Source organism: Elephantulus edwardii, unplaced genomic scaffold (genome assembly GCF_000299155.1).
Source record: "Elephantulus edwardii isolate Elephantulus edwardi_28Jun2011 unplaced genomic scaffold, EleEdw1.0 scaffold00269, whole genome shotgun sequence".
NCBI classification, from domain to species: Eukaryota; Metazoa; Chordata; class Mammalia; order Macroscelidea; family Macroscelididae; genus Elephantulus; species Elephantulus edwardii.
Window position 1 is genome coordinate 1,523,481 of NW_006400019.1, and position 13,745 is coordinate 1,537,225.

Below are 13,745 nucleotides of genomic sequence, written 5' to 3' on the forward strand. Positions count from 1 at the left end.
TGCCTGTCTCCTACCACCTGTGCTGGTGGAAATGAAAACTCTTTAAGAAAATGAAGACCACTCCCGCTGACCTGACAGAACCTGAACCCTGCCCTGGTCTGACGCAGAGGCCCCCCCGGATTCCCGGCCGCCTCTGCACCGCCTCTGCGCGCCACTATGCTTTCTCGTTTTTTTGTTCGTGTTTTTGGTCCTCAGCCGCATAGCAGCCCTTTTCTACAATTTTTCAGCCCTGTCTCTATGGAAAGCTTCTGGACTCCCTCCTCTGCTCTCCTCTCCCTTCTTTCCCGTGGAAGAAAGAAAACCCACGAAGGGGGCCTAGCATCCAGGCTGCACAGCGTATCATGGCGGTGTGCAGGCGGCCGTGGCCCAGCCTCAACGGGCAGGGTCATGTCACCCACTGCTGCGTTTGTTGTACTTTTTAAGTTGACATTGATGGAGTTAACATTTTTATTGTAATTTTAGCCTTAGCGTGTGGAATTTTGTCTTTTTGTTGTTGTTAGCTGTGTACAGAACGTGTATCTTTTTGCTTTTCTTTTTTCCTCTTGGCTAAGCACTGCCTTAGCAGTGATCTCTGAGGTGGGACCGAGGAGATCCTGGGACTGAGGGGGCTCCATGCAGATAGGGCCTTGCTCCAGGTGCACTGGGGCCTAGCATCAGCAGACTTAGAAGAGATGAGTGTGGTTTGACGTGCCCACCCGGAGCCAGAAGGAAGCCTGGGAAGCTCATCATTCCCTCCACGCACTGCTCTGACGCCCCTCCCCAGCCAAGTCCTAACCGACGGGAGCCAGAAAGTACAGGCGCCTGGGAAGCCCAGTGTGGTCTCCCACCTTAAGGAAGGGCAAGAGAGCCCCTGCATTAAGCAGCCCTCCAAAGGTCCAAGGGGGACTTGGGGTTCAGCCAGGGGTGGTTTGTGAGCTGGCTTTTTGCGGGAGTCCCTTCCCCACTTACACAGATGATGTAAGGAAGCCTTCCCCAGCTTCTGCCCACAGGACACCCTCCCGCCAGCGCCTGCAGCCTCAGGGCCAGTCCATTGTATTATATCTTGTGTGGGAAATGTCAACCATTGGTCACTTGGGGACCCACACACCTGGTCCCACTGTTGTCCCGCTGTCCAGCCCTGCCACCCTGAACGCCCTTTGGGTTTCTCTGGTTTCTGGGAGCTGTACACCTGTTCATCTATTGTAGAGTAATCCCCGTGGCTCAATTATTACCATAGTGTGATGTCGTTTTGTGCTATTTTGAACAATTAAAGGACGTTTTTTGAAATCATTGTCTGCTGTCTTCTCTGGGCCCCATGAAGGCCATGAGGAAAGGGTGGGTGGGAACACCAGGCCCTGGGAGAAGAGGTATCTCTAGTCACCTCCTGTGAAAATGTGCACAGTGAATCGCTGCAGCCTGAAGCCCTGGGAAAACAGGCCAACAAGCCCCTCGGCCCAGGAGGGAGAAACCTTCTGTGGCAGCTTCGTCCAAAGACCAAGGGGAACCACCTGTGGGAGGATTCGCCCTTGGAAGGTGTAGCTTGGCCTTGGATGTCAGAGGACAGTGGCCTGGGGACAGGTATGGATGTGTCATGCCATGCCCTCCAAGCAGTGCCCAGATGCAGGGGACTTCACCACTGGAGCCCTGGGTTCAGGTTGGCCAGACATGGGTTGTGAATGGTGAGACCAGGCTTTAGTCTGCGCATAGGGACCTTCAGGTGGCCTGTGATACTCTTGTAACGGACATGCCAAGGGTTAGAGGGCAAATGTGAGGCCCTCACTGGGACAGTGTAATCAGCCTGAGCCCCTTGACTAAGATTGGGGATGGAGGTCAGGCTTGGGGCGGGAAGGGTCCACCTGTAACCAGCAACCCCCAAGATGGCCGTGTGACTTGGAGGGCCTGCATGCAAGCTGCGAGCCCTGGGCCAGGCACTGAGAGGAAAGATCCTCAGGTCGGGCCTCCGGGAGAAGGCCGGGGACAGAGCAGCCATCTGTAAATGCAGCAGGGTCGGAGTGGCCAGAGAAGTGGTAGCCTGGCCTTCCAGCTGTGGCTGGGGTGAAACGTGCCAACAGTGACCAGGTAGACTGTCGAAGGCCTAAGGGACCAGCTCTGTGGGCCCAGCCTGGAGCCCCGCCCAGTCCCGCCCCTTCTGTTGAACCCCCGGGAGCGAGGGGGTGGGGCAAGTCCCGGTCAGCTGAGTGGCAGTCACGGGACAGCCCAGCTTCTGGCTTCCTGGAAGACAAGGAGGGCTAAGCAGGGTCTCCGAGTGAGACAGGCCAGTGGTGGGAATGGAGAAAGGGGAGCCCGGGGCCCAGAGCTGCCTGCTTCAGCGCTTGTGAGCTTAGTGTCCTCCTCTCCCCCAGGACATGGAGCAGGAGCGGGAGACCCTGAAGACGTGGAAGGAGCGTGTGGGCCTGGAGCTGGATCGAGTGATGGCGTTCTGGACCGACCACTCGCATGACCAGGAACATGGGTGGGCTGGCCTCCCCCAGCCTCTCTCTCCTCTCCTCTGCTTTTGGGGACTGTGGCTGCCTCCATCCTAAGGCTCATGCCTTGTGTCCCCAACAGGGGCTTCCTCACGTGCCTGAGCCATGACGGCAAAGTGTATGACGACCTCAAGTACGTGTGGCTGCAGGGCAGGCAGGTAGGGGGCGATGTTCAGCAGGGTGAGGCCATCACCGCCACACTGTTCTACCTGCCTGTCCTGGCACTGGGCGCCCCTTGAAGGCCTCTCTTGTTCATCCCAGGTGTGGACCTACTGTCGCCTGTACCGCAAGATTGAGCGCTTCCGCCGCCCTGAACTGCTGGCTGCAGCCAAAGCAGGTGCCCAGCCCCACCCGAGGGTCCGAAAGGGCAGGCTCACAAGGGCAAGGGGGGCAGCACAGGGATGGCTGCCTTTCCCCCCGCTTCTCAGATGCACTCTTGCTGTCCCCAGGAGGCGACTTTTTGCTGCACCATGCTCTGGTGACGCCCCCTGAGAAGAAATGTGCCTTCGTGCTGACCCGGGATGGCCGCCCCATCAAGGTGCAGCGCACAATCTTCAGCGAATGTTTCTACACCATGGCCATGAACGAGCTCTGGAGGGTCACAGGCCAAGCACACTACCAGGTGCTGGGCTGCAGGGCCTTTGCCTGGAATGCAAATGACACCTGACATCGTGGGGGGGGGAGTGGGGAGGGAGGGGATGGAGGATCATCTCCCTTCCCCCTGAGCCCCTCCTGTGGAATCCTGGGCTCTGAGCAGATGACCCCGTGTGCAGCCTGACCCTCCTCTCCCCTCCAGACTGAGGCGGTGGAGATGATGGAGCAGCTAGTCTACTGGGTGCGGGTAGACCCATCAGGGCTAGGGCGGCCACGGCTCCTGGGGGACCCCGGTGCCGAGCCTATGGCGATCCCCATGATGCTGCTGTGCCTGGTGGAGCAGCTGGGAGAAGGGGACACGGAGCTGACCGCCAGATATGCTCAGCTCGGGGACTGGTGTGCGGCCAGGATACTACAGCACGTCCAGGTGGGCAGGCCAGCCTTCTGTGCCTCGTTGCCCTCGGCCGCCATGGTGAGGCTGGAAGCCAGCTAATGCCCCCATGCTTGCACTCTCAGAGGGATGGGACAGCTGTGCTGGAGAATGTGGCCGAGGATGGCAGGGAGCTCGCGGGCTGCTTGGGGAGACACCAGAACCCAGGTGAGGGGCCCTGCAGGACTGGGGAGAGTTTGCTGCCACCGGGAGGACCCCTGGCCAGTTTCAGGGCCCACTCTCTGCAGGGGCAGGTACACAGGGGTGTGTGACCAGAGTAGCTCTCCTGCTGGGAGGAGGAAGGGAGGCTCCTGGAACCTGGCCCTGCCTCGCCTTGACTTGCAGGGCATGCTCTGGAAGCTGGCTGGTTCCTCCTCCGCCATGCTGCCCGCAAAGGTGACAACAAGCTTCGCACTCTTGTGGTTGACAAGTTCCTGCTGCAGCCCTTCCGCTCTGGCTGGGACCCGGACCACGGAGGCCTGTTCTCCTTCCAGGACATTGATGGCCTGTGCCCTACCCAGGTGGGGAAGCAGCCCCAGGCCCTGAGAGGGCCTCCTGGTTGCCGGACAGGGGCTCGTGCATCACCCATCTGGTGTCCACCTTCTTGTGGCCTTCTCTGTCTTTTTTTATAAAGGCACCCCATTGGGATTGGACTGAGACCACAGAACCCCAGTAATGGGGCGTAGGTGGCATAGTGTGTTGTTTTGGGCTGCTAACAGAAAGGTCGGTCGGGGATTCAAAGCTGCTCCTCAGTCAAAAATCTGGCTATCACTCCAGTAGACTTCCAGCCTCAGGAACCTGCAGAAGGGTCGCTGTGAGCCAGAGGTCCTTCATATCATGTCCAATCTCCTGTTGATTTAACTTATCAGCTACATTTGCAAAGCTTTTCTTTCCAAACATGGTCTTGTTCACAACTTCTATTGCCTCAGACTCCAGCATCCTACACAACAGGGAGCTGTGGCATTTTGGCCAGTCTGGCAGGTGGGACTGAGAGGCAGCTGAACCTGGTAGTGGCAGGTGCTCAGCAGCAGGGCAGCTGTCCTCGGCCTGGTCATGACAGTGTTTGGAGTCCAGGCCCTGGTATTAGAAGCCTTGGTCTAAGCCCCCCATCTGCTTCACTTCCAGCTGGAGTGGGCCATGAAGCTTTGGTGGCCGCACTGTGAAGCCATGGTCGCCTTCCTCATGGGCTACAGTGAGACTGGGGAGCCTGCCTTGTTGCACCTCTTCTGCCAGGTGGCTGAGTACACCTTCTGCCAGGTGCATTGGGGAGGTGGGGAGGAGGCAAGGAATGGGAGGGCCTTCTTTGGTTGTGCTCGAGGGTCAGGGTCCTACCTCCCTTTCCTCCATCCTGGAGGTGGGGGGAAGGACAGACAGACCCTAAGGTGGAAACCAAGTGTTTGTGCCAGGAGGGCAGGCTGAGGGGTGGGGTGGGGCACCCAGAAAACAGGGTGTGGAGGTCTAATCGGCAAAAGGAGCCTTGTAGGGCAGGGTCTGAGGGAAGAGAATTGCAGGCTGGGGACAGCAAAAGGCTGACAAAGTAGGAGCCCTACTGAGAGTGCTGGCAATAAGGGGGGACAGGCACCCCATGAACAACACACCTGAAACTTGGGCTCTCTTGTGCCCCCCTCACCATCTCCAACACACTTGAGCCTCGGGGCCAGGAGTTGTACAGTGGGTACAAATGGGCATGCAGTAGCTTAACGTTGGTGTGTGAACTTTGGTGGCAGCATGGGTAAGGAGCCTCGGGTGGTTCCAGCAGTAGCTCTGAGAGAGAGAGGGGGAGAAGCCCTGAGATTAGCTGGACTGGAGGATGGGGGATAGGCAAGTTTAGGTAGGTGAACACCTTGGAGGCTGCCACATGCTGGGAATTTGAATTTCTCTCCCAGGTGGACTGAACCAGGTATGCATTTGAACAAGCTTCCTAGGCAATTCTAGTATAAATGTATGATCTGTGTCTCCTCAGAGCCTCTGGGGGTGGAATCCACTGTTGGCTCTGAGGGACAAAAGTGGGCAATGTTCTCTCACATCCTTTGATTTCTTGACGGCTGCTACCTCTCTCTACTGCTGGTCTTGACTAGATCAGTAATAGCGATTATTATTACTGAAAAATATACAACAGCAGAGTAGTAGTTGTTGTAACTAATGTTGTTATTGTGTCACATCGAATGGGAACCGACTCCGGCTGGAGCTTACAGTGGGTTTTCAGAGACTATAAATCACATAGGAGGAGAATGTCCATCTTTCTCCCTTGAAGCAGCTGGTGAATTCAAACCCAAACCCTTTGCTTGACAGTCCAGCCCCTTATCACTAGCATCAGAGCTCAATTACCAATAGCATGGGGTCTTACTGAAATATGGAGCCAGATTCTAGTACCCGAGGTGGAAAGGCAGGTAGTCAAAGTCCATATCTTTTTCTCTTTACCTTAGCTTGTGGCATGTCACAGGAACCTGCCATCCCACCCCCATCTTGACAACAATGTGTGTTTTCTTTCTTCTCCACACAAGGACACTCACTGAACACTGGGTGGAGGGCTTAGCTCAGGATTCCTAACTCATCTGCACAGACTCTATTTTGGAGTGAGTCCACTTCCTGAAGTCCTGGGTGGACATAACTTTGGGGGGCTCTGTTCAGCCCAGGACAGGAGGTGGCTATGAAGGTGGGTTCGAGAGTTGCTTCCAGCTCTTTATCTGGGGAGTGTCACAGCAGTTCAGTGTGTGTGGGGGGTGGTTCATGCTAGGTTGGACTTGTCCCTTGGGCACCCAAGTCAGGGGAGGTGAAAGTGGAGCTGAAGTTCTCAGTCCTTAGTTTGGAGATGCGAATAAGGCGTAGTTGGGCTTCTGAGTGAGAGGTGGCAGCTGGAAGCTCATGTTGCAGACTGAGAGTAAAGTCTATTAACAAGTATTAGTCATGAGACAGAACACCAAGAATGTAGAAAACAGATAAAGCAGGAGGCAAACAGTTCTGCAAGGACTGAAGTGCTGGGCCCAGCTTCCCTGTGCCTTTATTGAAAATTGCCAGGGAGGAAATCACAGAGAATTCAATGCAAATGAAGCTAATGCTCTTTCTATTGAAAACCTTATGCTTGACTCAAGGGGGAGGGATTAGCAAATACAAGAATCCTGTAAACGTTTAGGGTTTGCCTTAGCGCCTACCGCCTACCCCTGTAAGCATTTAAGGATTGCCTTAGTGCTTCAGGATGAATTCCAGCTTGTATCTACCTCCCTCACATCCTGAAGCAGCATTCGGTTTATTACAAATATTTAGTATGAAATTTGTCTTCCCATAGCTTCAGAGGACCGTGAAGCGGCTTTATGTGTCAGGAAAAGAAGAGAGAGCGAGCGAGAGTGAGAGAGAGCACACCTGAGTGTGCCAGGAAGGAAGGATGAGGGAGACAAGATGGGGCAGGGGGAGGTAGAGGAGGGCCTCTCAGTGGCACCCAGTGGGGCAGAAAGGGTCATGAGGAAAGATTCTGCCGAAAGGCGGCACTTAGGGGTGTGTCCTCTCTCATCAATACTTCCCAGGTGGGGTCAAAACACTGGCAAATGGCTTCATGTGAAATGTCCTAACAAAGTACAAATATTGCAAGGCTCTATTTTATTTTAGTTTCCACAAAATAATACATTGTAACAGAGATAGCACTGAGCAATATTTAAAAAATTAGAGCTGGCAGGTAAATCATTATGCACTGGCAAACAGAACAGTAGAATCCAAAAAGCAAATGCTGAGATGTGGTGTTGTTGTTAGGTGCCAACTCATAGAGACCCTGTGGACCACATAGCTGAATCCTGTACCTTCTTCTGATGTGCTAGAGCCCGTTGTAAATCTGCCCACTGCAACTGTGTACATCTATCTTATTGAGGGTCTTCCTTTCTTTCTCTGACCTTCCATGATGATGTCTCTCTCCAAGGATTGGTATCTACTGAGAATAGGCCCAAAGTAAATGAGATGACGCTTTGGCAGCCTTGCCTCTAAGGAGCACCCTGGTTGCACAGTCTTCAAGACAGATCTGTTTGTTCTTTTGACAGTCCATGGATATCCAAAGCTTTTCTCTAACACCACAGCTCAAAGGCATCAAGGGAACGTAGGTGTGCACTGGGGGAGCAGGACTAACCTCTTCATTCTCTGTTGGTTCCAGAAGGGCCTTGATAATCAAACTAGAACAAAACAAGAATATAGAAGTATTTGTACCTGTTACAAAAAATGCACTGACCTCCAGAGACATCACTCTAAGAAGACCTCTTGTGTTTGAATGTTGTTTGTTTCCTGGTGCCTTGGTTGCTGCACTCGGTGCTGAGACTGGAATCAGTTGGACAGCAGAGGATCCGGTGCTGTCTGTAGGATGTGGGCTGGAGAGGAAGGAAAAACAGTCTTCCCGAAGGGTAGGAGCCAGGTGGATTTGTGTATAGATATTAATTATATTTGGATTTTGATACACTCACTGGAATTGGACAGTGTACATTTTAGTGTATTATTACCAGTGTGTTTAGGGACCTCTGGGGAATACATTCATACAATTCAGCGAGTATATCAGAATCCAAGTATAATGAATTACATCAAAACACAGGATCAGACAAGCTCTGGTGGCCTAGTGGCAAGAAGCTGCACTGCAATCCCAGAAGTACGCAGTTCGAATCCACCTGCTGGAGAAGGAGGGACAATCTCCTCCTGTACCACTCAGATCCGATTTGATGGTACACACACACACAAAAATAATAAAATTTTAAAAAAACACCCCAAGACACAGGACCAAAAACTGTGCTTGTAGAGTCAATGTATTCTTTGTAGAGAATACAACTTCTATGTTTATTCTTTTCTAGCATTCCTTGTACTATTCCAATAGAGGGCAGAGAAAAGTGTCTGAAATACCCACTGGAGGGTCAGCGCTGAGTTAGTCCTGATACAAAGCAGTGAGTTTGAGAGGTGTTTTTAGTACAATTCCAGGATCGATATATGCAATTCAGTGAGCTACAGTAACGGATATATCTGGGTAACTACCACCACAGTAAAAAAAATCACCCTCAAAGCAGGGTCATTTTCAGTCTGTCTTACCGGATTTCTACTGACAAGCTCCTACCCAAGGCAGTGACGCAACCCGACCCTTGCTAGAAAAGAAGTCCCTTTGTCCAGAGATCACTAATTCTGGCTTCACCCTGGCTTTTCCCGTGGCATCTGGGGACCCGCGGGTGCCGGTTGTCACCCTTTCATTTTTCCAGTTCAGGGATCCCGAGCACGGGGAATGGTTTGGCTACCTGAACCGAGAGGGGAAGGTCGCCCTCACCATCAAGGGTGGACCTTTCAAAGGTGAGTGGTTGAGTCGGGAGGTTGGGAAGCTCAGGCGGCCTAGTGGTAAAGGACTGAAGGGAGGTGGGTCAGCTAGAGGTGGGCTCCGCCTCCACGGTCCACAGCAAGAGGGACTGCCTCTGCCCGCAGGTTGCTTCCACGTGCCACGGTGCTTGGCCATGTGCGAGGAGATGCTGGACGCCCTGCTCGTTGCCCTGGCCCCGTGCCCCGCGCCCCAGGCCCCAGGCGCTGCGTCCGCCCGCGGAGACGCCGAATAAAGCTGAGCTTGCTCTACCCGTGCGTGCACGCGCGTCCGTGGACTCGCGGGAGCGACGGCCGCGAGCACCCGCAGGCCACTGGCCCGCCTCGCGCGTAGCCCCTCCCGGGGCCCGAGCCGCCATTGGCTCGCTCCGCGCCAGCCCGCCCCCCACACTCGGCCGCCCCGAGCACTGGGCTGCCCAGCACATTGGCCGAGCGGGTAGGGGGCGGGCCCGGCTCGGCGCACTTCCGGCCACTGGCCTGCCCAACGCGCGCTGCCCTTTCCGCCGCCGTTTCTGTGAGCGCGGTCCCGTTCTCGCCCGGTCGTACCGGTATCGCCTGCTCCGCCGCCGTCATGAACATCCGCAATGCGAGGGTGAGGGCCCATCCGTCAGGCCGCATGGGAGTGGGGCCGCATGCTCAAGCTCCGTGGGTCCCCGGCCGCCCCTGCCTGGCCAGGCCACCGCCATGTCGCGGCCCCGGGAGCGAAGGCCCTGGACCGGACCGGCGGCCAGCGTGCCGGGGCCCGGCCGAACCGGAGGGGCGGCGAGGCCAAGGCAGTCGGCCCGGCGGGGAGGCGAGGCCTGTGCGTGGCGCGTGGACGGTGCCGGAGCCCGGAGGGAGGGTGCGGGGCAGCCCGACGCGCGCTGACAGCCGAGGTCTCCCGCCCCGCAGCCCGAGGACTTGATGAACATGCAGCACTGCAACCTGCTCTGCCTGCCAGAGAACTACCAGATGAAGTACTACTTCTACCACGGCCTCTCCTGGCCCCAGGTGCGCGGACACCCGGCCCCGGGGGGCGCTGCACGAGGCGGGCAAGGGACGCGGACACGGGCCAGTGGCGCCCTAAGGCAGTGCTCGCCCCGTGTGCTTGAGGATAGGGCGCTGCCCGGAGCGCTCCATGACGCCTCCTGATGCTTTCTCCTCCGCTCCAGCTCTCCTACATAGCCGAAGATGAGAATGGCAAGATCGTGGGCTACGTGCTGGCTAAAATGTGAGTCTCCACGGAGAGAGAGAGAGAGGGAGAGGAAGGGCCCGGGTACTTTGTGGTGGGGTTCACTGAAATGCACTGGGCTCCTGTCTCCACACTTTGTTAATACTTCTTATTCTCTTCTTGCCACATTTGCTACAATTTATGGCTTGATCTGGATACATCACTTTGGATATTTGACCCATGTTGCACATGTTCAGACCCCCTTTGACACACTCAGGGCTCCATGTCTGAGGGCCTCTGTGTTGATGACGCACACTGTGCAGCATGCCACTGACAGGAGAGGCTCCCCACGCTGCCTCCCCAGCAGGGCCCTTTGGGGTAGTCCTGTGTGATGGCTGCCTGTCCCGAACTCGCCTTTTCTCACTCTAGGGAAGAGGACCCAGATGACGTACCACATGGACACATCACCTCACTGGTAAGGTAACCTGCCCTCAGGCCCTGGTTGGGTGGAAGCATGGTTATGGGGGTTCACCAGCCTCTGCTCTCTGCTAAACCCTCTGCCACTAGGCTGTGAAGCGTTCACACCGCCGCCTGGGCCTGGCACAGAAGCTGATGGACCAGGCCTCCCGAGCAATGATTGAGAACTTCAATGCCAAATACGTCTCCCTGCACGTCAGGAAGAGGTGGAAGCCAGGGCTGGGGGTGGGGGTGGGGGGGGGTGTGACTTTGCAGTTATTGGGAAGGGGCTGGGGGAATGGCTAGCACCCAGGTGTGTAGCTCAGAAGTGCCTTATTCCTCTGCAGTAACCGGGCTGCCCTGCATCTCTATTCCAACACGCTCAACTTCCAGTAAGTAGATCTAGAATCAGCTGAGGGTTAGGATAAGGGTTAGGGGCCTGCCTTGGGGATGTGGGAGTGCTGGCTGCCTGGCTCTCGAAGTGGAGCCCGTGGAGGCCACGGCACAGTGGTGACAGATGCATGGTAGGGGCGGAAGGGGAGGGCAGTCGGGGCAGGCACTGTGGCCTTCTACGCTGAGTTTGAGGAGGGATCTCTGTCTTGGGCAGGGGCACCTCTGCTGGGAACTGCTCCCCGTGACTGGGCAGCAAGAGGCTGCTCCTGTGTCCTCAGTGCCCCGCTGTCTGAGCAGTCACAGGCCTTGTGGGGAGAAGGCTCTGGCCCTGCAGCCTACCTACCCCCTGTCGGGTGTTGTCGAAAAGGTCGTGATGAAATGAAGGCACTTGGGCTGGACTTGCTACCTTCAAATATGAGGGAAATGACACCCTGCCCCACTCACATGCTGTGAAAGGGGAGGAGCGCTGACACCCAGCATTGCTTCTTCTCCATCCCAGGATCAGTGAAGTGGAGCCTAAATACTACGCAGATGGGGAAGATGCGTATGCCATGAAGCGAGACCTCACTCAGATGGCAGATGAGGTAAGAATTCTAGACATGAGCAGCAGGACATGAAGGTAGGTGGGCAAGTGGGGAAGGCCCTGCCCACGGGGACAGTGCCTGTCTTGACTTTAGTTCAAAGAGTCCATCGGGGGGGGGGGACGACAAACAAAGAGTCCATCCAAGAGTCTCGGTTAGGAAACCTGTCTGCACTTCAGGCGTGGGGTTAAGACAGAATGGAACTGGGAACAGCTGGGTCCTGCTTAAGGCTCCTGAGGGGCGTAGGTGAGGAAGATAAGGAAGTATAAGGGCATAGCTTTCCCATATGAGAGGCCTGTTCACCTCATTTTAACAGCTACAGAGTTGAGGCCTTGGAACAAGCTGATAGCAGAGCCAAGATCCAGCCTGGTCTTCTAACTCTGCTCCGTTACCCTGTCCTAACCCACTGCGTCTTACCTTGCTCCCTGCTCCTTAGTTGCCCAAGTCTTGTCTTTTCTTTTTTTTTTTTTTTAAGCAATTTTATTTTTGTGTGTGTACCATCAAATCGGATCTGACTAGTACAGGAGGAGATTGCTCCTTCTTCTCCAGCAGAGCATCTGGTGGATTCGAACTGCACACCTCTGGGATTGCAGTGCGGCTTCCTGCCACTAGGCCATCAGAGCTCCCTTAGTTGCCCAAGTCTTATGAACTGCCTGCTTTTGGCTCCCACAAGCTCTGGAAATTTAGGACCCTGTCTTTCTCCTCCTACTTCTTCCTGGGATGCTGGTGGCAGCTGAGACGGCAGCTGGAGCTGAAGGAGAAGGGCAGGCACGTGGTGCTGGGGCCCATTGAGAACAAGGTGGAGTCCAAAGGCAACTCTCTCCCAAGTTCGGGTGAAGCTTGTCGGGAGGAAAAGGGCCTGGCTGCTGAAGATAGTGGTGGTGACAGCAAGGACCTCAGTGAGGTCAGCGAGACCACAGAGAGCACGGATGTCAAAGACAGCTCAGAGGCTTCTGACTCGGCCTCCTAGAGCCCACTGCCTTCCAAGGCCTTCCTCTCCGCTCTCCACAGCCCATCCTCTTCCCACCACGTTTCCCAATAAAATTCCCATGGCGTTGAGGAATCTCTTCTGTGCCCATGTGAGCCTCCTACCAACCTTTCTGTGTGGCTGTGGCTAGGAACCCAACAGTCTTTTGGGTCCACACTATCCTGTCATGTCTAAGTGGGAGGGAAGGATCTATCCAGGGCTTTGGTGCGGGGCTCCCATTGGCATCTGTTGAGGGGCTTGTAGACCGACCCAGAGGAGGGAGAAGGGTTCTGGAGAAGACATCCATTCCTGGAACAGTTTTCTGTGCCACACCCTGGCTGGGCTTTAGTATTCTCACAGGTATTCAGGTTGAAATGAATGGCGTTAGAAGGCCCAGTGGGCACCCGGCAGTATGTTCTGGGGCTTTGTGCCACCCTTGCTGTCCTTTCAGCTTCTGCTCTAAAGCTCTGCGGTTGCTGTCTCCCGGGCCCCAGACACTTTGCTTATCTGTAGGTGCTCAGGGAACAGGCTCCGGCCATTTTGGTTTCCCCAAGCCTTGTCAGCTACCCATCCTGGGCACCTTGACTGCCTGCCAGCGGTCACCAAGGCCAGTGCCTCACTGCCAAAATGCCTCTGCTCATCTTCAACAAAACCCTAAACATGCACAGTAACAGACTTGGTATTTTAGTTGTGTCAGACTTACAGAATCATTCAGCAGATATGATCGGTTCATAGAGCTGGGTCTCCCTCTCCCCCACCCCTCCCCTCTGCGTGGCTGTCCCTGGAGTATTTACAATTGATGAACCGGGATTTTGAAACTTAAGCACAGCCCAGAGCTGTGGGGAGTGCCCTCCCCCTTGGTGTCTGCCAACCTGTGGGTACAGACAAGTGCAGAATGTCATGTCCGTGGCCTCCACTTCGCTGTTAACCGCCGCTGCACCTCTTGTCCTTGATTTTGCTGGGTCTGAAACATGACCCACTGTTATGGGTCCCTGTGCTGTGCACTGCCTGGACTTGCCCATCTCTTGGGGCAGATAGGCGGGCAATCACGTTGAGTGTTTGAACTATCCGCCCACGACACCCTCACCCCCCTCTGGCTGGCGCAGAGAGCAACACAGAATGCGACGGCTCGAGTGCACTAAGCTTGAGGGGTGCGCCTGCGCTAAGTGCGCGCATGCGCAGTCTACGGGCTCAGCCGGACCGTTGCTGATTGGCTCGAGCCCGCCCATTGCTGAAGGCGGGGTCTAGCCCCGCCCTTGGCGTCTTGCGTCAGGCTCTTCTGGTTCGTGAGCCGCGGCAGGTTTTGTTCCCAGGCTCTGATTGGCTCCCGAAGCTGGGCAGCCCGTTGCTGCCTGGGGACGCGGGAACCTGCTGCGGATCTGGGCAG

At 55.6% G+C, this 13,745-nt stretch overlaps 2 protein-coding genes across 3 annotated transcripts; both read left to right on the forward strand.

Moving 5' to 3' along the window:
• Positions 1-2,345: 2,345 nt before the first annotated feature.
• On the forward strand, positions 2,346-9,047 carry RENBP (renin binding protein). The gene is made up of 10 exons (XM_006899979.1): positions 2,346-2,452; positions 2,548-2,623; positions 2,727-2,802; positions 2,915-3,087; positions 3,262-3,486; positions 3,576-3,657; positions 3,835-4,010; positions 4,615-4,746; positions 8,703-8,790; positions 8,920-9,047. Exons 1-10 carry the CDS (start codon positions 2,346-2,348, stop codon positions 9,045-9,047), a joined length of 1,263 nt encoding a protein of 420 aa, XP_006900041.1.
• Positions 9,048-9,369: 322 nt separating this feature from the next.
• On the forward strand, positions 9,370-12,365 carry NAA10 (N(alpha)-acetyltransferase 10, NatA catalytic subunit). Of its 2 annotated transcripts, XM_006899930.1 has the most exons (8): positions 9,370-9,403; positions 9,703-9,801; positions 9,963-10,021; positions 10,391-10,436; positions 10,529-10,644; positions 10,765-10,809; positions 11,310-11,394; positions 12,125-12,365. In XM_006899930.1, exons 1-8 carry the CDS (start codon positions 9,383-9,385, stop codon positions 12,359-12,361), a joined length of 708 nt encoding a protein of 235 aa, XP_006899992.1. In that variant the 5' UTR covers positions 9,370-9,382; the 3' UTR covers positions 12,362-12,365. The 2 variants fall into 2 exon arrangements, with proteins under 2 accessions (XP_006899992.1, XP_006899993.1); XM_006899931.1 differs by lacking the exon at positions 10,765-10,809 and having other exon boundaries at positions 9,375-9,403.
• The last annotated feature ends 1,380 nt before the right edge of the window (positions 12,366-13,745 follow it).